The following is an 18,495-nucleotide window of genomic DNA, read 5'->3' on the forward strand; positions in this document are numbered from 1 at the left end:
GTTTCTCTCCTGTCTCTTTTAGGGTTTTCTGCTCGTAGATGGATGAATCTGGGCTTTTCGGACAGTAACCTGTCTGGAAGACACAGCAACACTGGTTCAAGAATACTGTGCCAATTTTTCTACTGAAAAAGAAATGATTTTCCTTTTTTTAAATATACCACATAATGTTTCCGCTGGGCTCTGAGATTCATCTGTAGCAAGTTGGACATGTTCTGTTCTCCGAGAATCTGTTTTGCTTGTTGATTATACTTCCGAAAATTATAATTGATCATTTTTGATTCATAATTTGTGCAACCCGTGTAATGACCTGCCTCATTGTGAATGCATGACAAAAATATAATCAAGAAATATTCTCTGTGTTACTGTTAAAAGTCTTATACTGAAGATTTATATTTGAAAGGAAACTTGTGGCGTTCATAACACACCTGCAGACAAACCCTTACTGAAAATAAAAATCAAACATTGCTTTCTGCACTTATCAGGTAGAATTTCAGGGCTGGTTAAATCCATTTGGGCTTTTTAGATGTTGAAAGATGTGTAGGAATACAAACAGAAAAGCAGAACAAGGCTACAAGACACATTTTGTTGCAATCAAATGCGGTATGTTGACAGGTTGCCTTGCATTGCAAAAAAAAAGTGAAGCTGTCACAGCCTCAGCAAACATTTTATCTATGTCCTCACTGGAAATCCATCTAAATGCATCCGCTGCTCTGTCTGTGTGCCCGTCCAGCCTTTCATTACATTATATTCTTATGCGTCACAGCTGATGCATCTGACCGGTAGGAATGGGGAGGGCAGCCATGAAAACAGAAATCTAAATCTGCTCCAGTGCTTAAAGTGAAATAAAATAAAGTATTAAAGGGTGGAATACTTATGCAAGACTTTGTTATAGTTTGATTAAAAATTGTATGTGATGATGTGTTGAATGCCTTTGTTTTGACTAACCTGTCTATAAACAACATAATGACGTAAACAACGAATCAGTGAAAACTTTGTGTTCAATGCTTAAAGCATAGAATAATGCTGGAGGTAAACTGTACAGAAACACAATTTACTATTCTGATTAGTTAAAGATGACAAAAATCCAAATCATAAAATGCAATCCAATCTGGGCAAACAAAGAGTTAAAATGAGTTTGAATGATTCTGTCTGTTGTGAAGCAGTAATTGTCCCTCAAACAGTCAACTTTGTTTGTTAAGGTGCAAACTCATTTATCACTATTCCGCTTTATTCATTCAGCTCTGTCCTCTGCCTCTTGCCTTACTGTCACACTCTCATTCTGTGTGTTCAGGTGTGTGCTGGTGGATTATATGAAGTAATTAGATACGATTGGTTAATTAATTGATAATTTGATCATCAAAAGCAATGTGGATACTGTATTTTAAGGTTAATGTAGTTGTGTAAAGTAAACGTGAAAAAAGACTCAGATTCAATGTTTATGTGGAGACAACCGAATAATGAGAGATGGAAATGGAAAGAAGAAGCATTGGAGTAAATGGCTACATTTAAAAACCTTTATTTTGGATATCAAAAGTTCATTACTTTTGAAGACAGAAAAGTGAAACATAACATCATGATTTGACACATTTATGGACAATTTTGTGTTAATGGAAGATCATGTATATTTAATAAATAAAATATTTAATATATATTTCATTATTTAAATTTATATTTGTTTGACTTTATTAATTGACAATTTATTGCACCAATTGACCACTAAAAAAGCTTTTCCAGTGGCACGCTCCATCTCTCCCTCTCTCTCTCTCCCCCCCTCTCTCTCACCCCTTGTCTCTCCCTCTCTTCTCTCTCTCTCTCACTCTCCCCCTCTTCCTCTCTCCTCTCTCACTGTTTTTGTGTGTTATACCTACAGTATATGCACTCATTCACAGTGTATCTGCACAACTCTGTGGCTCACACACCCTTTCACTGTGACCTGACGCATGTTGAGTAGCATCTGTGAGTGTGTGTGTGCATGTTTGTGTGTGTGTGTGTGTGTGTGTGTGTGTGTGTGTGTGTGTGTGTGTGTGTGTGTGCGCGCCTGCACATGCGTGGGTGTTAACATGCATGAGCGCAGGTGTGCTCAGCACAACAGATAAATATGTTCACTGGTTAGAAACTGAATTCAGTTTTTCCTTTTCCAAATAAAGCATGTTGTTTTGGAACTGTTGGTTACAGTGTGCTGAGGCATGCAGGACTTTTACCTTTGTGAACCTTTAATCATTCGAAGGCAAAGAGAAAATCACACTGCTCAGTGGTTGTTTGCTGCCAGGGTTGTAATTTGAATATGTGTGCAGGGGCATGCTTGTTACTGATCGCCTGCTCTGCAGTAATCTGTGGCTTTTGTCAGTAGCTTTGTCAGGAGTCCTGTTCCTTCCTTTTCTTTGTCTTTGATTCAATTTAAAGGTAGCTGTCAGCATGATGACAATGTAATGTGATTTCACACGTTCCTAACAGCTGCTGATAATATGTATTTTCTGATTCAACTATTTTTACAGCTGGAGGAAAATGGGTGATTCCCATAGTTGCCATTGTTCTTCGTTTTGGATGAATGTCGCCTCTGTATAGTTTGTTAAAACTGTTTTAGTTTAACTGGAATGAGAGCTGTCAGGAAAATATCTGTGATGTAAAATGTGCAACAAGAAAACAATTGATACAGGATATCTCTTCTATATAGTTATCTCTATATAAATATATTCAAAGACAAAATATAAAATATAAAGAGTATCACTTCAAACTTTTCTAAGAATGTATTTTGATTATGTAAATGATCGTTATCATCAGTTGTCTTTTTTTGGCTTGATTATAAAAGGCTTATTGGTGTCTCATATCCTTTAGGTATGAGGATAAAACAGCAGCATATAATAAATGCATGGTGATCCTCCATCTCCATTTCATATTTTTGAAGCTCTGTTTATTTACCAGCACTGTGTCAGTCAGTGAGACTAGACTAGACAGTGATGTTGCCCAGGCTGTCACGGGGCTTTGGATGGTACAACATGAGGGTTTCTTCTTCTATGTTTGTTTTTGCTGCTGCTATTAAGAGCTCTGACCCAATCAGCCTCCACTATTAAGATCTTTGTTGTGTAATTGATCGATGAAATTCCATTTTAATGCAACAATTGCAAGGACTTTGCATTTAATTACAAATAAAAACATTTACAGAATAAGTCAACCGTTGCCTGGTGTTTTGTTTTTGTCTGTGCCATATTTCATCTTATTTAAAAACAAGAGGTGAATGTATATGTACAGCAGGACTTGTCTAAGGTTGTGACGGTTTAGTTTGAAGGTCAGCTTTACTTGTTGACAGGAGGTTTCCCCTGAAAACAGATTTGTTGCAAACATGCCACTTTTCTCTGCTCTTCCTGCTTCTGTGAGTGCTGGTTGTTAAGGCACAGAAGGTCGTTGCTCAGAGCACAGAAACATTGCTCGTCGCCACGGCAACTTGTCAACAAACCAAGTTATCCGAGCGTTACACAACCCCTTCTCGTGGATTGGTTGGCTGGTCAAGGAAATGACAATTACCATTGTTATTTTAGCCTTACCCCTCCCATTGGCCAAGGTCGGTTGCAGGAGCACAAACAGAACACATTGATCTAATGCAGTGCAGTGATTGTATCAGCACATTGGAAAACAACTTAAATTTGATTCTTCCTTGGGCAAAATATAAATTTTTCTTAGTTTACATATCAACTTTACAGAGCTCAGTCATCAGTATTGAAGAAAGTAATGGCTCATGGAAACGAGTCAGCTGTGGAGACGCTGCTGCCTTCTGTGCTGGAGATCGATGAGGTGCAGGTAGGAAGCTGATCCCCCACTTACAGCTTGAAAAACATCTCATCAGATAACCCAGGAGGTTAGCAGAGGAAGTCTGGAAAAACCTTTCAAATGTCAATCTTAGTTTTATGGGCAATGAGAAAGAATACGTGAGGGACAAGGGAAGGAGCTCACAGTGAGTCATAGATCAGCAGGGTTTTATGTGACAAAATTAGGATTTTGAACACATCATCACTTTCCCCTCATCAGGGGAAAGAAATACACACTCAAATATTTAAGGCTTAAGGCGGAATCTTAAACTCTGCATGATCCAACCGTTAACATTTTTACAAACGCAAACTCACATATCTTTATTTGAAATTCTAGAGATGATCTCATGAGTAAAATGTCATTGAGAGTCAAGTTCTTTTTCATTTAATGGAGAGATGAAGTTGTCTTTGGCAGAAAACTGTTCAGAAAGTTAGAAATTAAGGCTTAAAGTTTAAAAGGTTAAGCAGAGACTTTGTGACGTTGTATAGAAACAAGGTCATAGAGAAATAATCATACAAGGACAGTTTTCCTCTTTCTGCTTCACCTGTCTGATACAAACAATGCACAGCATGAACTGATCAGGATTTCTTACATCCTTATTCTCGATGCAGCAAAGTCTGAACCGGGCACAGGTTGCTGATCGACACCTTGACGAGAGGGCGCGAAATGGAGGTGAAGGAAGACGTGAAAAGGAAGAGGAGGAAGTCAATGATGAAAGGAAGATGGGAGAGGAGCAACAGCAAAAGGAGGAGTGTGCAATATCCGAGGACTGTGACACAGATATGGAGCTTGAAGGTGAAGAGATGTGGTTTTAGAAAAAGAGGAGAAAAGAAGGTGGGATAATTGTTATGCTAAAGTGGATTATTGATAAGAACGACGTGTTTTATTCTGCAAAAAGCTCAATCTTAACAAACCAAATTGAGTCTTAGAAGTCTTATCTTATTACATTAGCCTGTGAGATGATGAGATAAGATGAGATTGTTCCCTGAAAGCTTTTTCATACACTTGATACGAGTAACTAGATTATAAAATATTTGACTTGTGAGTTGGGAGTGAGCTTAAACAGATCTGATTTGATCATGATCAGAATATGCCCTGATAACACACAGCCCCCCCATGTCACTCAGTCTTAATCCTTCTGCCATTTTTAACTCCATCCATCTTCTCAGCCTCCAAAGGCTTTCAACAACAAAACAGAAACTCCAACACACACTCGCCCACACATGTGATCGCCTGTTCTGCATCTTAATGATTTCATCTCGCTCTTTGTATCGGGCTTCCTTTTCAGCAGAAGTGAAAACCATCTGGTATGAATGAGCTCTCCAGACATGCTGAAATAAGCCACGAGGGAGGTTTCAATATCACACTCTAAAGGTTCCTCTTCTGAGGAAAGCGCCAGATCTCTCCTGTTCCCAAGCAGCATTACAAGCAAAACCTAACAGACACATTAGCAACTGTCTTGTTTACGTTGCAGATAAAGAGGAGGCACATAACCTGCCGGGGCGCGCATGCTACATGGACGTGTGTAAAATGTTGCAGGTGGTGCCTGCATCTTGCTTCCTGCGGCACTTGCAAGACAGTGAGTTGTCCATGATGCACTATGGCCTGGGCCCAAAGGTAAAGCACAAATAGACCTTAAATCACTGTTTTGTTAGATTTGGGTGAATTAAATCTAGATTTAATGCTTAGATTTATGCTTTTGTGGATCAGTTATTCCTGCAGGAAATGTTCTCATATTAAAGGCTAAACATGTATCTGTGTAAAAGCTAAACAATTATAAGTACACACTGAAAAGAGGATTAGATATACTATACTTTAGATCAGTGTTTCTCAATGCTGATCACAGAGATTCGCTGTGCTGCTACATTTCTCTACCATCTACCGATTTGTTAACTCAGGTATGTTTAGCCAAACTCTTCATTGACTGAACACATGATGTAGCTATGAAATTGTGGGAGAGCTGGAGATGCAAATTATTTGGTATTTGGGTACCAGGGTGGCAAACGACTGATCTAGAGTTAAGTTAAGTTAAGTTAAGTTAAGTTAAGTTAAGTTAAGTTAAGTTAAGTTTAACCCAAACAACAACAACAACAACAACAAATACCAGCTGATATCAATGAGGAAGGATGAGCTTGCCGTTACATTCAGGAGACGGGCCTGCAGCCGCTCCACCCTCCATCCCGCTGACAGCCATATGCTAGATAATGACAGTTTTCCACCTAATTGGTCTTGATAAGGTCATCTGGTAAGAAAATGAAGGTATGCTTTCAAAAACATGATTCAAAAATAAAAAAAAATCTATTTCATATCATTTCATGAAACAAAAGTCAAATTGACCTATGAAAATCAGTCATGCTGTGTGCTTATGTGGCACAGGTGACATAATGTCTGGCTGCAGGATGCCAACCTGACACACACCTTCAGAAATAACACGCTGCTCTGCTCAGTGAATGGCATTAATTGAAAGTCACAGTTTCCTCAAGGGAACTACAGTCATCACGAGAACGTCTGAGGAGCACTGTGCTATGCAGCTGAGCTTTACATCTGTATAACATTCCCTGACTGAAGTGCACAATATATATAAAGTTGCTTGAGGTTGCATGTGCCGAAAGGAAATAGACGAAAAGTTTTACTGTCAAATCTCCTGTTGACTCATTTTAATAGAGGTCAGTCTGTGGCATTAAAATAATTAATTATACATGTTTTGGGGGGATAAATACTGTATGAACAATAAGATAACTGATGCTTTAGACCTATTTATAGAATAATTGATTAAATACAAAAGTTGTTAGTAAATGAGTGATGCAACCTATCATTAAATTTGCCAGTTAATACTTTAGCGCATTTTTAAAATGAGGAGTAAAGTAATTTAATTGTTGATTGGTTCTTCAGATGCTTCAGCCTTATCCGGGCATTTACAGTATGTTTCACTATCATAACTGACAGATTGGATTGGATTGAAATAAACCGCTGCCTGTTAGTCCCAGATAGGTAGTAACCTATGTCTATTTTTCTTAGTTGTGCAGTTTGTTTAGCACCTTGCAGACTGACAGGCTTATTAGATGTTACAAAGTAATACACTGCACACAGTATCTTGTTATTGCCGCTCACCTTTTTTTAAGATGAAGTCAGCGGAGGCACTCAGCTTTCTCATTAGCTGCTCTAGAAACTATAATTTTCATGTTCCAGCCTCCTCTCTGACCCTCGCCTACGCACAGCTCCTTTCTGCATCATTTGTCTCGCAGGGGTTTAATATTCCTGCATGTCTGTCTGCCCACCTGCATCCACATATCTACTAGAAAATAGAAAATACACACGGCAGTGAACACGCAGAAGAATTTCACTCTGTAGATGTGTGTATTTGCAGGGCACCAAAGCACTGGCGGTTCCCCTGGTAACCAATACTTCAATACTGAGTCTGAACCTGCGAGATAATTGGATGGAAGGAATGGGCGGAGCTGCGATTGCTGAGATGTTAAAGGAAAATTGTTACATTACAGGTGGTTTTGCTTGACACTGAAGCGTGCACACATTTTTCTTTTCTTTTTTTCCCTGGGGTTTCACCTCTGCTTTCAGGAGCATCAACCCCCATTCCCACTCACATGCTACAACCAATTATATGCCACACCTCTATATTCAACACCTGGGGACCTATTCTCAAGTTTACTAAATGTCAGTCATATGTGCAGCAAGGAACCCATCAGGATATCTGGTGAATAAGTCCTGTGAATTATAGTTGCATGTTGTTTTATCATATGGCATCATACCATTGTCATTTGTTATTCAATTTCATGATCAAATAACAGGTCAGATGTCAGTACGTACTTTACTGATGCAGCACTACACATTAATCTAACTAATCAGCTGATTCCACATCAGTGCACCCAGCATTAGCAGTGATACTAAGAAGAAAAAGTGTAAATTCCACTATGTATGGCCTTTGACATGTAGTGCCTTTGCCTGCCCAACCCAGAGGTGGACCTATCAGAGAACAGGCTCAGAGACGTTGGCGCTAAAGCCATCGCCAGCATGCTGCAGGAAAACAGCACCCTCCTTCGCCTCAATATGTCAGGAAACTGTCTGACTGACCGCTCGGCCGAGCACCTGGGCCCGGCCCTCACCACCAACGCCAGGCTGCAGCATCTGGACCTCAGCTACAACGCTCTGGGAGAGCAGGCAGGTAATGATTCATTTCTCTTTATCGAAAGATACGTGAGGAAAAGAACCCTAACGTTTAATTTGATTCAATTTATTAAAGCTGCATACATAGATTCATGGATTCCAAGTAGAGGAACAAAGAAGAACAAAACTCAAGTGGGTCAACCCAAGTGGGTTTGGCAGATGTGTTGAGTATCAGAAACCCTCTTGAGTTTCCCTTATCTCAGCTTTTTCCTCTCCTGGAGATGATGTTGAGATAAACCAACATCAACTTTAACGCCATTAAAAAATATATATATATATATCTCAACGGGACTTAATTTCTCCACAGCTGCAGAGTTTGGTAACAAATCGTCTGTGGGGTCACAACAGAGTCAGCCATTAATGTTGTTTAATGTCCAGCTGTGGAGGTAAAGATGCCCTGCAGGCAGCTATGCTTTGTTTGGCTTCAATCTCATCAAATCATATCAGTAACTCGCACATGCTCTGGTTAACATTTTAATTGATTCATGTCAGACAAAAAATATATTTCCATTCCCTTTTATCTTTTTTTTTTTTGCTGAACAGCCAAGATAACAGCAGCAGACTGGCATTCAAAGGTCAAAATCATTCACCTTCATTTAAACCGCTTTCAATTATCATGTGGATGAGCTTTGTGACAGGCATCTTGTGAACGAATGGCTGAGCAGGAGGCACTGAGCATATGATGGAGGTAAATAAATCTGCCTGAGGGAAAGGATACGTCGCCCCGTCTCATCCCCAGGTGTCGGGCTACAATTCATCGCCACCTTTTTCTGTTCTGTTCCCTGCACCTCTGAAATATCAAAGGGGCCAGTCAGTGCATTTTGAGTGCACCCTTAGGTCCCCGGGAGAAAGTATAGTAATCAAAGGCACCAACATTCATGAGATTTCTGTCATGGTGTTATTGCTTTTCCACTAAGTCCAGTAAGGAGTGTCTATTTTTAATGATTAACTACTGAGTGCCGTGTAGTGAAGGGGTTTCTTGCGTTTGTGATAAAGTGGGTGAGGTGATGATGGGGCCATTTCTCCTCGGGATCCCTGCCAGCAGAGCCCATTGATTTTAAGCCATGAACCACACGATTACACCATCTCAAGGGACGCGAGATGGGAATGAGCTGCAGATGTGGGTGTAATGGTCGTGGCAGCGGCTCTCCCAGGTGTTTCTCCTGTGCAGGTCTGGACGTGACATTTGCCTGTGACACCCTTAACTGCATCCCACTGAGGGATAACAGCGATGTTGAAGTTTTGAGTAAATTATAGTCAATGCCATAAACTGTGTTTTACTTGAACAATGAGACATTCAATTGTAATTTATTTTTTTAAATAGGACGCTAATGATGATGATGTTGGTCCCTTTTCCAGGGAAAATCCTCGGTGACGCTGTTTTAGAGAACACAGGGCTGAGATCACTGAGTCTGGCCTGGAACTGCATACGAGGAAGAGGAGCTGTTATGTTCGCCAATGGCCTCGGGGTAACACACATGGAAATTAGTCTGAAAACCTTTAGGATCTATCATGTGTCAGATCTCACCCAGTACAGGACATGTTTTGATTAAATTTACATTGACAGTGTTGAAAAATTGCATAAACCAGAGCAGAAGCACAAATGATGATGTAACCTGTACATGAAAGTGTGTCTACTGTTTTACTGTCGTGAAAATATAGACACGGGTGAGCTCTGTTAAGTGAAGAATACGTGATCACAGGGAAGAACAGCCTGCAATGTATACTTCCTCTAAACGAGTGCTTTGTTTGAAGCAGCTTAAGATACAAAGATGCGTACACAAGGTCAGTGCATGCAAGAGAGGGGAGTTTGTAAGTCAGAACATAGAGAAAATTGGAGGTCAGAGAGGGGCACAGAGTACATCTGGAGAATGAAAGAGAAAAGGTATTGCATTTAGAAAACATGGAAACAATGTGGTTTTTTCTACCACAATTCCCAACATGATTCAGTCTTGTTAACGCTTGTGAATACACTTTCCTCCATATCTTAACTAATAACTCAGATAATTGCTGTTTTTTTAACTGGACATTACAGGGATAGCTGTGACTAATGAGGGTCCTCAGACGCTTACTGCTATCTTCTTAATTGCATTTGAGTTGGTTAGGCAATTGATTCTGAGTACTTTAATTGCTCTTTTTCAGGGAAACATATTCCTCAGAACATTGGATTTGTCTTTTAACGGCTTTGGGAAAGAAGGAACAGTTGCTTTAGCACAGGCACTTAAAGAGAATAACATTCTGGAGGAGTTGAATATCAGGTATGATGTTGTTGATCACTCCATCTTACAATAGCTGGGGACAAAGGAGGTCATATTGTAGTTTCTTCATGAAGCAAAATGCTGATACCATCTATAATCATCTTTATTCATCCAGTGAGGGAGGACTAATACAAAACACCCATTATGACACTGCCAGCGCTTCAAATTGCTCCGTTTTGTTAACAACATATGATTTGTAGTTTCAGCAATCTATGGTAGAGGAAGGCTTTTGGCATAAACAAACTTTAGGCAAGCTTGTTTGATATGATTCTCGTTTTACTTCTCAAGCACACACAAGTTATATAATTCTTTATTTGCTATGTCTATGAATAATACCATTTTGAAATAACACTTTTTGATTACTTGCCTCACACTCCAACACACTTTGTTTTTTACGTTCTGTGCATTTGCTTCTCGCCACAGTAACAACCAAATACCCCCTGAAGGAGCCGTACAGCTCGCCGTGGGCCTCCGAATAAACAAGACAATCAAATCCCTGAATGTAAGCCGCTGAAAAGAGATTGGTTCTAGCTTGAAAAGCAATGGGGGGCATCAGAGTGAAAAACGGGATAAATAAATGGATCACTGTAGTTTGTTTTGGCCCCCCCAAAGCCTAGTTCAGTCAGGGACTCATCTTAACTGACTGAATAACTTACTGACTGAGAAAGTAATGGTTGAGACTTTCCACAAAATTGAGTTACAGTCCGAGAAGCTTTGTGCTTATGCCGATTTTAATCATAGGGATTGTCACATGCTAACAATTGTCGAGAGAGAGAGGGAGCGAGAGAGACTGGGCTATGGAATAAGTGTTTTTGATGAGGATCGCGATCCAATAGTTCCACCATGTGGCCATGATTGCGTCAGATTAAGTTTCAGCTCATAACTTGAAATCAGAACTGATGCCGAAACACATTTTCATACACAGTGTGTAGAATTTCTTCAGCCTTTTGGTTTCAATATTCTGTGCCATTCTCTTTTAAGTGGTTGCCAGATTCCTGTGGCTGATTGAAATATGCCGCCTTAACTCTTGAACTGTTCAATTGCAACCAAATTTTCATCAGCAAATCTTATTCAACTTAAACTTAAACTCTTAACACATTTATATAAACTGTATATATTTACATCTATAGAAATCTTGTCTTAAGAAGCTTCTGGTCACTTCTTGAGGATGGTGACCTACAATCAAAGAAATGATTCCAGCCATATAATATTCATAATATCCTCTGTGGTATTATTGCTATTGTTATTATGGACATTTTATAACTAAGCTACACTTAAAGGTAACAATCTGAAGGCAACATCCTACCACCAGGTGTGGTTTAGATTAAGTTATTGTAATGTGTGTTTCTGACTCCTCACTTCTATTTGAATTCACCACAGGTATTGATTACATGTTTCTCTTTGTGCAGATAAGTAGGAATCCCATCCAGATAGTTGGGTGCAATGGGATCCTCAAATCTATTCAGGGAAACCCAGACTCGGCTATGGAGGCAATAGACTTTTCTGTAAGTCACTCTTTTTCCATCTCATTCTAAATTTCAGTACGTTTTCCTTTTGCAGGGTCTAATTATCCACTTCTCTACCTGTCACTCTCTCTAGGACATCACCGTGAACCAGGAGTTTGAAGATTTATACACGGCAGTGAAAGAAATATTCCCTGAATTGGCTGTAAAACATGGGGGCAGAATTGATTTATTCAGAAAACCAAAAGCGTGAAGCTGTAATTACTGTATAAGAGTATAACAAGAGACTCCTTATAACTTTGTGGATGACTTCAGCAACCGATGCTCCTCAATCAGACATAAAAGGTGGAAACTTGTAAGCATTTAATTGGATAAAAATGTTTTTGAAAGAACTCCGACACCATATCCTGGTGAATTAAATGCATTCAGTTAAATACCCAATCAAATGAGAATAAACAGGTGGTATAATATCCAAAAGGCCTTGAAATATAGAGGTTCAGTTATTGAAAACTGACAGTACAATACAGGTATCAGTGTGAGATTTTAGGAAAGATCTGATTTATTGTTATATAATGTCAGTGGGTAGAATGATGGAGAGGATCAGAGGGCCACACATTGTGTATGAAAAGAAGTGAAAGTGGGCACAAATGGGATTTAAGTACTGCACGACTGCAGGACGAGCTGAATAGGAAAAACTATGAAAGCTTTGGTTGAAAAAGTTATCCAAATATATTAGATAAGAGACCAGTTTACTGCAGCAGGACATTCAGCGATACAACTGCACTGAATTGGAAACTCTTTATAGCTTATTTTAAGTGTGACAGAGACTTTAAGTGTAAATGTATGTTTTTTTTATATACTGACCCCCTTTGAAGTTAATAGATTGTTATCAAATTATGGTTTACATGTATTTAAAATATACTGAAATTCATTTTAGTGCTACACAGAAAGAACATTTTTAACAGTTGAAAAATACTGTATATCCACATTGTATTTAGTATCACTGAAAAACTCGTGTGTGCTTCCTTTATCAAGTTCACTACAGCTTTGACAAGTGACGTCACTCCTTGCACAGCCTGTACAAAAACACACATAAATATTAATATAGTAGTGTATAATCAATAACTCGCCGTGATGGGGGTCCTCATCTTACGGCACCTGATCGATTGGCCGTTATCGATCACTGCGGCGAGTCACGTGCGGTGTGAGTGTATCAATCCGGAGCGCGAGCTGACAGGCTAATCACAAGCAAGCTAGTTGTCAAAACACAGCAGACGAGCTAAACATTAACCGCCGCTCAGCTCGGCGCGTTAACGTGTCTTTAACAACGTTCACAACTCCAGGAGAACAATGGCGGCAGCTGTAAGCGTGTGGCCCAAAGCACAGCTGCTCTGCAGGCACCCTGTCCGTCTGCACCGGGCGAGCAGGTAAAGTTTTAATCACTTTTGATTCAGGGTAGTTTGTTTGTAGGCCTGCGCGAGTTGCTAAGATTGAATCACCAGCAGCACCAACACACGTGACTTATAACCTAAAACGTTACATTTGCGCGACTTTGTGCGTTTCTTACAACTTTTAATATAATGGAAGAGACTTGGTGAGATAGTCGGTCAAAGTGTGCATCTGTCGCATGATTAAGTATGTTCTTGTTGGAATCATTCATAAAACAATATGCTGAATCAGCTGTAATCATTTGCCGGACCAGTGCACTTTGTCCTATAAGCTACAGTGAACATGCAACTATGTATGATTAGGATTTAACAGGAGCTGATTTGAAAAAACAAAGCTGTGGACGTGCTTTATTGGAGCCTTTTCTAAATGTGTATACCAGTAGATGGAGTTATAGGTTTGTTTGTTTTTTATCACTGGCATATCAAAACAAGTCATTGATTTCATTTATTTTTCAGAATGTTTGTGTTTGTTCAGAAAGGCTTGTTGTGTGTTACACATCATCCCTGATCACTATTTCCTGTGGTTTCCCTTTGAAATGGGGTCCCTAAGGAGCAACCTGAACACATGTAAAGTTCCAGTCTTATTTCTCTGTCCTCTGGCTTTGTGAGTCAGTTCTTGGTGCTGAAATACAGATTGGACTCTGCTTGACTATGACAGCAGCTCTTAAAGTGAGCGGCGTTCCGCTTTCATCCACTCGGCTGCAGTGAAAACAACTTTTATGTTGAAGACGCACGCATATCAGCCCACTCACTCATACACTATGTATGTTTCTCATATCAAAGGATATTACCATAACTATCTTTTAGCCCATATGTCACCCACATCTCATTTTTTCCTTTTAAGTTTTTTTTTTTTTTTCAATGTATCAACAACTTTGTGTTTTATGTTTTTGCCTGTGAGCCTTTATGAAACTTTCCTTCATCTTGTATTTTGTGTAGGAGGTTTTCAGAGAGCGGTGACAAAAACTGGTTCCGTTCCTTGTTTGTGCACAAAGTGGATGCCAGGAAAGATGCCCACTCCAACCTGCTGTCAAAGATGGAGTCCAGCAACCTGTATAAGATCCAGTGTAAGCATGAGGCATCTTTCTTCTTTATCCTTGAGCGAATGCTTGTTTTCACTCAGCAGGAGGCTTCCAGAGGGTCGAACCATACACCACATTAGGAACGGACTGATTTAGTTTAGTGTCCCTGCAGAGTGTGTGTGTGTGCGCGCGCGTGTGTGGTGATAAATGAGTCTGTCTCTCGTGGAGGAACCTGTCATTGTATCCAGCTTTGATCTTTTCTGTGGTACACTTCGCACCATGACGGGATTTCAATTTGAACACTCAGCCGTAGCCTACAACCTATTGAAAGTAATCCGTTTTGTATGTGGAAGTCTTTGCCGAATCAGAGTGTGAAATTACTGTGATGGAAATTTTGGATTGTTGCTCAAAAAGACAGGAAGTTTTGTGAAAGGAAAAATAAAGTTCTGATGTTTCTCCTCTCCCTTTCTCTCTCTCTCTCTCTCTCTTTCTTTCTTTCTTTTTCAGTTCACAATGTCAAACCAGACTGCCTGGAATCATACAACAGTCTAGAGTGAGTGTGTTCTCTACATTTCTGTCTTTATCGCCCCACAAACACACTCCACATTACCACCTAAAGTCAATTTATGTTTTCATTGCTTGTGCATGAGGACGTAAAGGAAAAGTTCAGGAATTAATGCTTCCATTAAATCTGGTGGACAGACAGGTTAGATAGGCAGCACTGCGCCAATTAGAGGCTAATTAGATTCAGGCAATGATACGGGTCTGGGGTTTCCCCCCCATTAACTCAGATAGACATGGATGTGGATCCAAAGGGTATTCATACAGAGTCATTAAATTAATTTAGCATCAAATTGAAGTATTATGAAATATAATATCTTGGCCTTATAGCTTCATCCTAAAGGGGCTTCTACACAGTATATGGTGTCAGTATGGGTTAAGTGATTCTGTTTTTGTCTTTCTCTTGTTTTTTTCCCACTGATCTTAGGGCTGAAGTGCAGAGTAGACTTCATCATGATGAGGATTACCCATGTGAAGTGGTAGGAAGCTGGAATACCTGGTATGGGGAACAGGACCAGGCTGGTGAGCAGTTCTGTACCAGCGCATCACAAAAACAGTAAAAATGGCAACGTTGTGTTTTCTTGTACTCAAGTAATTCAGTAGGACCTCCTATTGAGCCAAACATGTACATTAAGTGCGTATTTGCCAAAATACACACAAACAGACAATACATGATGCTGTCAAATACTTACATATAAATTTACAATACAAATAATAGTATGGATTATCTAAAGAACATTCTGTTTTATCCAAAAGGTCCACCTATCTGTTGGTTGTGTGAGTGGGGATTAGATTTTACAAGGTGCAACACCGACATCTACTGTTGTGTTTCTGCAGTGCATCTCTGGAGGTACAGAGGAGGTTACCCTGCCTTGACGGAGTGTCTTCAAAAGTTAAACAAAAACAAGGTAGTATGCAGCATTTGTAGTGAGATTTGGTAGAAATGCACTGTGTCAAAGTATTGTCCATTGGGTAACATTTTCTTTTCTCTCTTAAGGAGTATATAGAGTTTCGTAAAGAGAGGGCAAAAATGTTGGTGTCGAGGCAGAACCAGCTACTCCTGGAGTTCAGTTTCTGGAATGAGCCTCTGCCCAGACCAGGACCAAACATCTATGAAATGCGCACCTACCACCTCAAGGTAACTATAGGACACATTTCAAAAGTACATGACTCACTCTGTGCTTTGGATTGCAAATACATTTAACATATGTTGTCATGTCATGATGTGATGTCATATGTGATGTCATATGTGATGTCATGTGATGTCGTGGTGTCATATGGGATGTCGAGACATGTCATATGAGACATCTTGAGGTATTGGGACATCTTGAGCTGTGGGACTACTTATGTTTTAATGTATGAATGGAACTGTGTGTTGCTTATTTATTGTTATTTATTATTTATTTATAGTTGTTTATTTATAGTTTATTGCTGTTATTTATTACTGTTCAAAGATTCAGGCACAGCACAAATGCATTTTGTTGTATTATCATATACAATGACAATAAAAGCTATTCTATTCTATTCATATTTGACAAAGGGGAGACAGTGACTGTGTCAGTGGCGCTCAAATAATGAAATGATCCTCCATTGGTTCCTAATATTCATGGGACCATACTTCAGTCATCAAATTATTTATGGTTGTGGGAAAGAGTAGAACACGGTGTGATTCTTTGTTACTGCAGTGTCGAGGATCACTTAAGGTTTTTATGAGCTGTTTGTTCAGAAACACCTCTTTACATGTCGCTGTGGTGCTAAGATGACACCTTTCATTTGGACTTTTTGTTTTCTCAGCCAGGAACCATGATTGAATGGGGCAACCACTGGTAAGACTTAACAACATTGTTTTGCATAAAATCTAAATGTGATGAATCAACAGTCCCTATATTCATGAAAGTAACATCTCTCCCTATAGGGCAAGAGCCATCCAATACAGACAAGAAAACAAAGAAGCAGTGGGCGGCTTCTTCTCACAGATCGGTGATCTGTATGTTGTTCATCACCTTTGGGGTGAGTTGACTCATACATCTTAGAGGTATTGTTTAAGGTGGTATAGGGCAAACCTGAAAGCACACAAGGGTGCATTCATGCTACCAAACATATGATTCCCGCCCATGTTCCAGACCTGAAAATCTTGTTCGATGGCTTTAGCCAATGGAGTTTCTCTGTGTATTTTCCGATTGAAGGACAATGATAACAAAAAAATCAGTAAAAGTAGTTTCCACTTCAATTAGTTTATCATCCAGAAGCTCTGTCTCAGAAGATAATTTGTCGAGCTGCAAACATCAGTATTAGGAGTTTACTTTTTTAGTAGAGAGAAGACAGATAAATGTCAAAGAATCATGGTTAGGTTCCTTGTGTTTGCAGCTTATGAAAGCCTCCAAGCCCGAGAGGACACGAGGAACTCTGCCTGGCTCAAGGAGGGATGGGATGTAAATGTGTATTACACAGGTAGGTGGCACTTACTGTATCAGCAGAGACTACATACTACTGCATACAAACCACACAGGCGAGCTTAACTTAACGCAGAATCTTTCAATGAATGTGATCGCAGGCAGCACTGGGACTCCACCATACCACAGTGTAAACAGACCAATTTAAAATGCTTAATGCGTACAAACAATCACACACTTAAAAACACATTTTCTCTCTGTTCCTCCTCAGTGCCTTTAATCAGAAGCATGCAGTCCAGGATAATGATACCCACCAAGAGTTCTCCTTTACAATAAGGAGACAACTGATACCAGAGCAACATGAAACAAAGCTTGGGTCCTGCTGATTTTTTAGTTTTTGGGGCGATCTGCTGGATGATCTGTATGCCGCCACCGCTGAGTATTCAGGGAATCACTTTCTACTGACTGGATGTTCCAGCAATCAATTATGAAATGTAATGATGAAGATTATGTGCTGTGCTGTATAGACTGTACTGAAATACGCAGATTTCTAGGTCAAGTGTGTTAGAAAACTGCAAACTGGGAGAACAAAACGATAAATGATAAGTCAATTGCAGCATGTGTTGATCAAATTAGGATTGTGCTTTGTGCCTTATCTTTGCGTGTCTTTCACTTTCATTATGATTCCGTGACTTTTGTATTTGTTTTGTCTTTCTGAAATTCTGATCTACAGGAAACCTCTTATGAGTTGCACTATTGTGATTGCAGTGAGTGAGATCACACAGGGATTCACAGCTGATTGTGGAAGTGTTGGATAAACAACAATTACGTAAGACTACCTCATGATCATGTGCACTTAGAAGTCATTAAAAGGAGCATGTGAGTAATTTCAATTTGCCAGTATTTTCAAAATAAACATCAGGTAACTATGGATTCTCTGTAAACATCAGCAACCAATATGATAAAGACTGAATTCCCATTAATGTTTATTACAAACTTTTTAATTTGAGCATTTCTTGTATTGGTTTATTCACTCTCTCAGCTGCAAATGTTGTTTTCATATGTTTTATGTTAAGCCTCTGTACTTATGATTGCCATTCAAAAATCTAAAAACAATTTATTCCCAAAGAAACCTTGTGTGAGTGTTGCACCATTAAAATCGGAGGAAAATTGCAGATGTGTTCCTTTCAGACTGTAGCCTCTTTATTCATGAATCATTTTCTGGTGTTTCTTTCCCAACAGGTTAACATAAACATTAAAGCACTAAACTTCAATTAAATACTAATTACGAATGACAAAGGAACATCGACAAAATAAACAGAGTAGAAAATAAATAAAGGATTAAAAATGTCATTACCTTAAAA

General features: G+C 39.4%; 3 protein-coding genes across 4 annotated transcripts in view; all 3 read left to right on the forward strand.

Moving 5' to 3' along the window:
* nos1 (nitric oxide synthase 1 (neuronal)) overlaps positions 1-2,059 on the forward strand; it is a 36,914-nt gene extending 34,855 nt beyond the window's left edge. For both annotated transcript variants that reach the window (XM_076150982.1, XM_076150983.1), the window contains one exon: positions 23-2,059. In XM_076150982.1, the coding sequence (XP_076007097.1) occupies positions 23-38 (16 nt within the window). In that variant the 3' untranslated portion in view covers positions 39-2,059. The remainder of the gene's footprint in view (positions 1-22) is intronic.
* Positions 2,060-3,726: 1,667 nt separating this feature from the next.
* On the forward strand, positions 3,727-11,960 carry lrrc74b (leucine rich repeat containing 74B). Its single transcript, XM_076151116.1, has 10 exons — positions 3,727-3,795; positions 4,416-4,599; positions 5,279-5,421; positions 7,172-7,304; positions 7,778-7,984; positions 9,346-9,455; positions 10,129-10,244; positions 10,668-10,746; positions 11,654-11,749; positions 11,844-11,960. The coding sequence occupies exons 1-10, from the start codon at positions 3,727-3,729 to the stop codon at positions 11,958-11,960; spliced, it is 1,254 nt and encodes a 417-aa protein (XP_076007231.1).
* A 968-nt stretch (positions 11,961-12,928) lies between these two features.
* On the forward strand, positions 12,929-18,306 carry nipsnap1 (nipsnap homolog 1 (C. elegans)). The gene is made up of 10 exons (XM_076151134.1): positions 12,929-13,134; positions 14,095-14,222; positions 14,685-14,730; positions 15,166-15,260; positions 15,576-15,646; positions 15,736-15,876; positions 16,533-16,564; positions 16,654-16,748; positions 17,106-17,189; positions 17,403-18,306. Exons 1-10 carry the CDS (start codon positions 13,058-13,060, stop codon positions 17,465-17,467), a joined length of 834 nt encoding a protein of 277 aa, XP_076007249.1. The 5' UTR covers positions 12,929-13,057; the 3' UTR covers positions 17,468-18,306.
* The last annotated feature ends 189 nt before the right edge of the window (positions 18,307-18,495 follow it).

The sequence above is a fragment of the Genypterus blacodes genome, unplaced genomic scaffold (assembly GCF_046128005.1).
Source record: "Genypterus blacodes isolate CSIRO-AG114 ecotype Tasmania unplaced genomic scaffold, CSIRO-AGI_Gbla_v1 ptg000053l_1, whole genome shotgun sequence".
Taxonomy (NCBI): domain Eukaryota; kingdom Metazoa; phylum Chordata; class Actinopteri; order Ophidiiformes; family Ophidiidae; genus Genypterus; species Genypterus blacodes.

Excerpts from the sequence above, each read along its gene's own strand:
- lrrc74b (XM_076151116.1), top strand. The coding sequence starts at position 3,727 with ATGGCTCATGGAAACGAGTCAGCTGTGGAGACGCTGCTGCCTTCTGTG. Across the intron at positions 7,985-9,345 it reads CGCTCTGGGAGAGCAGGCAG|GGAAAATCCTCGGTGACGCT; the intron begins GTAATGATTCAT and ends TCCCTTTTCCAG. Across the intron at positions 9,456-10,128 it reads TGTTCGCCAATGGCCTCGGG|GGAAACATATTCCTCAGAAC; the intron begins GTAACACACATG and ends GCTCTTTTTCAG.
- nipsnap1 (XM_076151134.1), top strand. The coding sequence starts at position 13,058 with ATGGCGGCAGCTGTAAGCGTGTGGCCCAAAGCACAGCTGCTCTGCAGG. Across the intron at positions 14,731-15,165 it reads GAATCATACAACAGTCTAGA|GGCTGAAGTGCAGAGTAGAC; the intron begins GTGAGTGTGTTC and ends CACTGATCTTAG. Across the intron at positions 17,190-17,402 it reads TGTAAATGTGTATTACACAG|TGCCTTTAATCAGAAGCATG; the intron begins GTAGGTGGCACT and ends GTTCCTCCTCAG.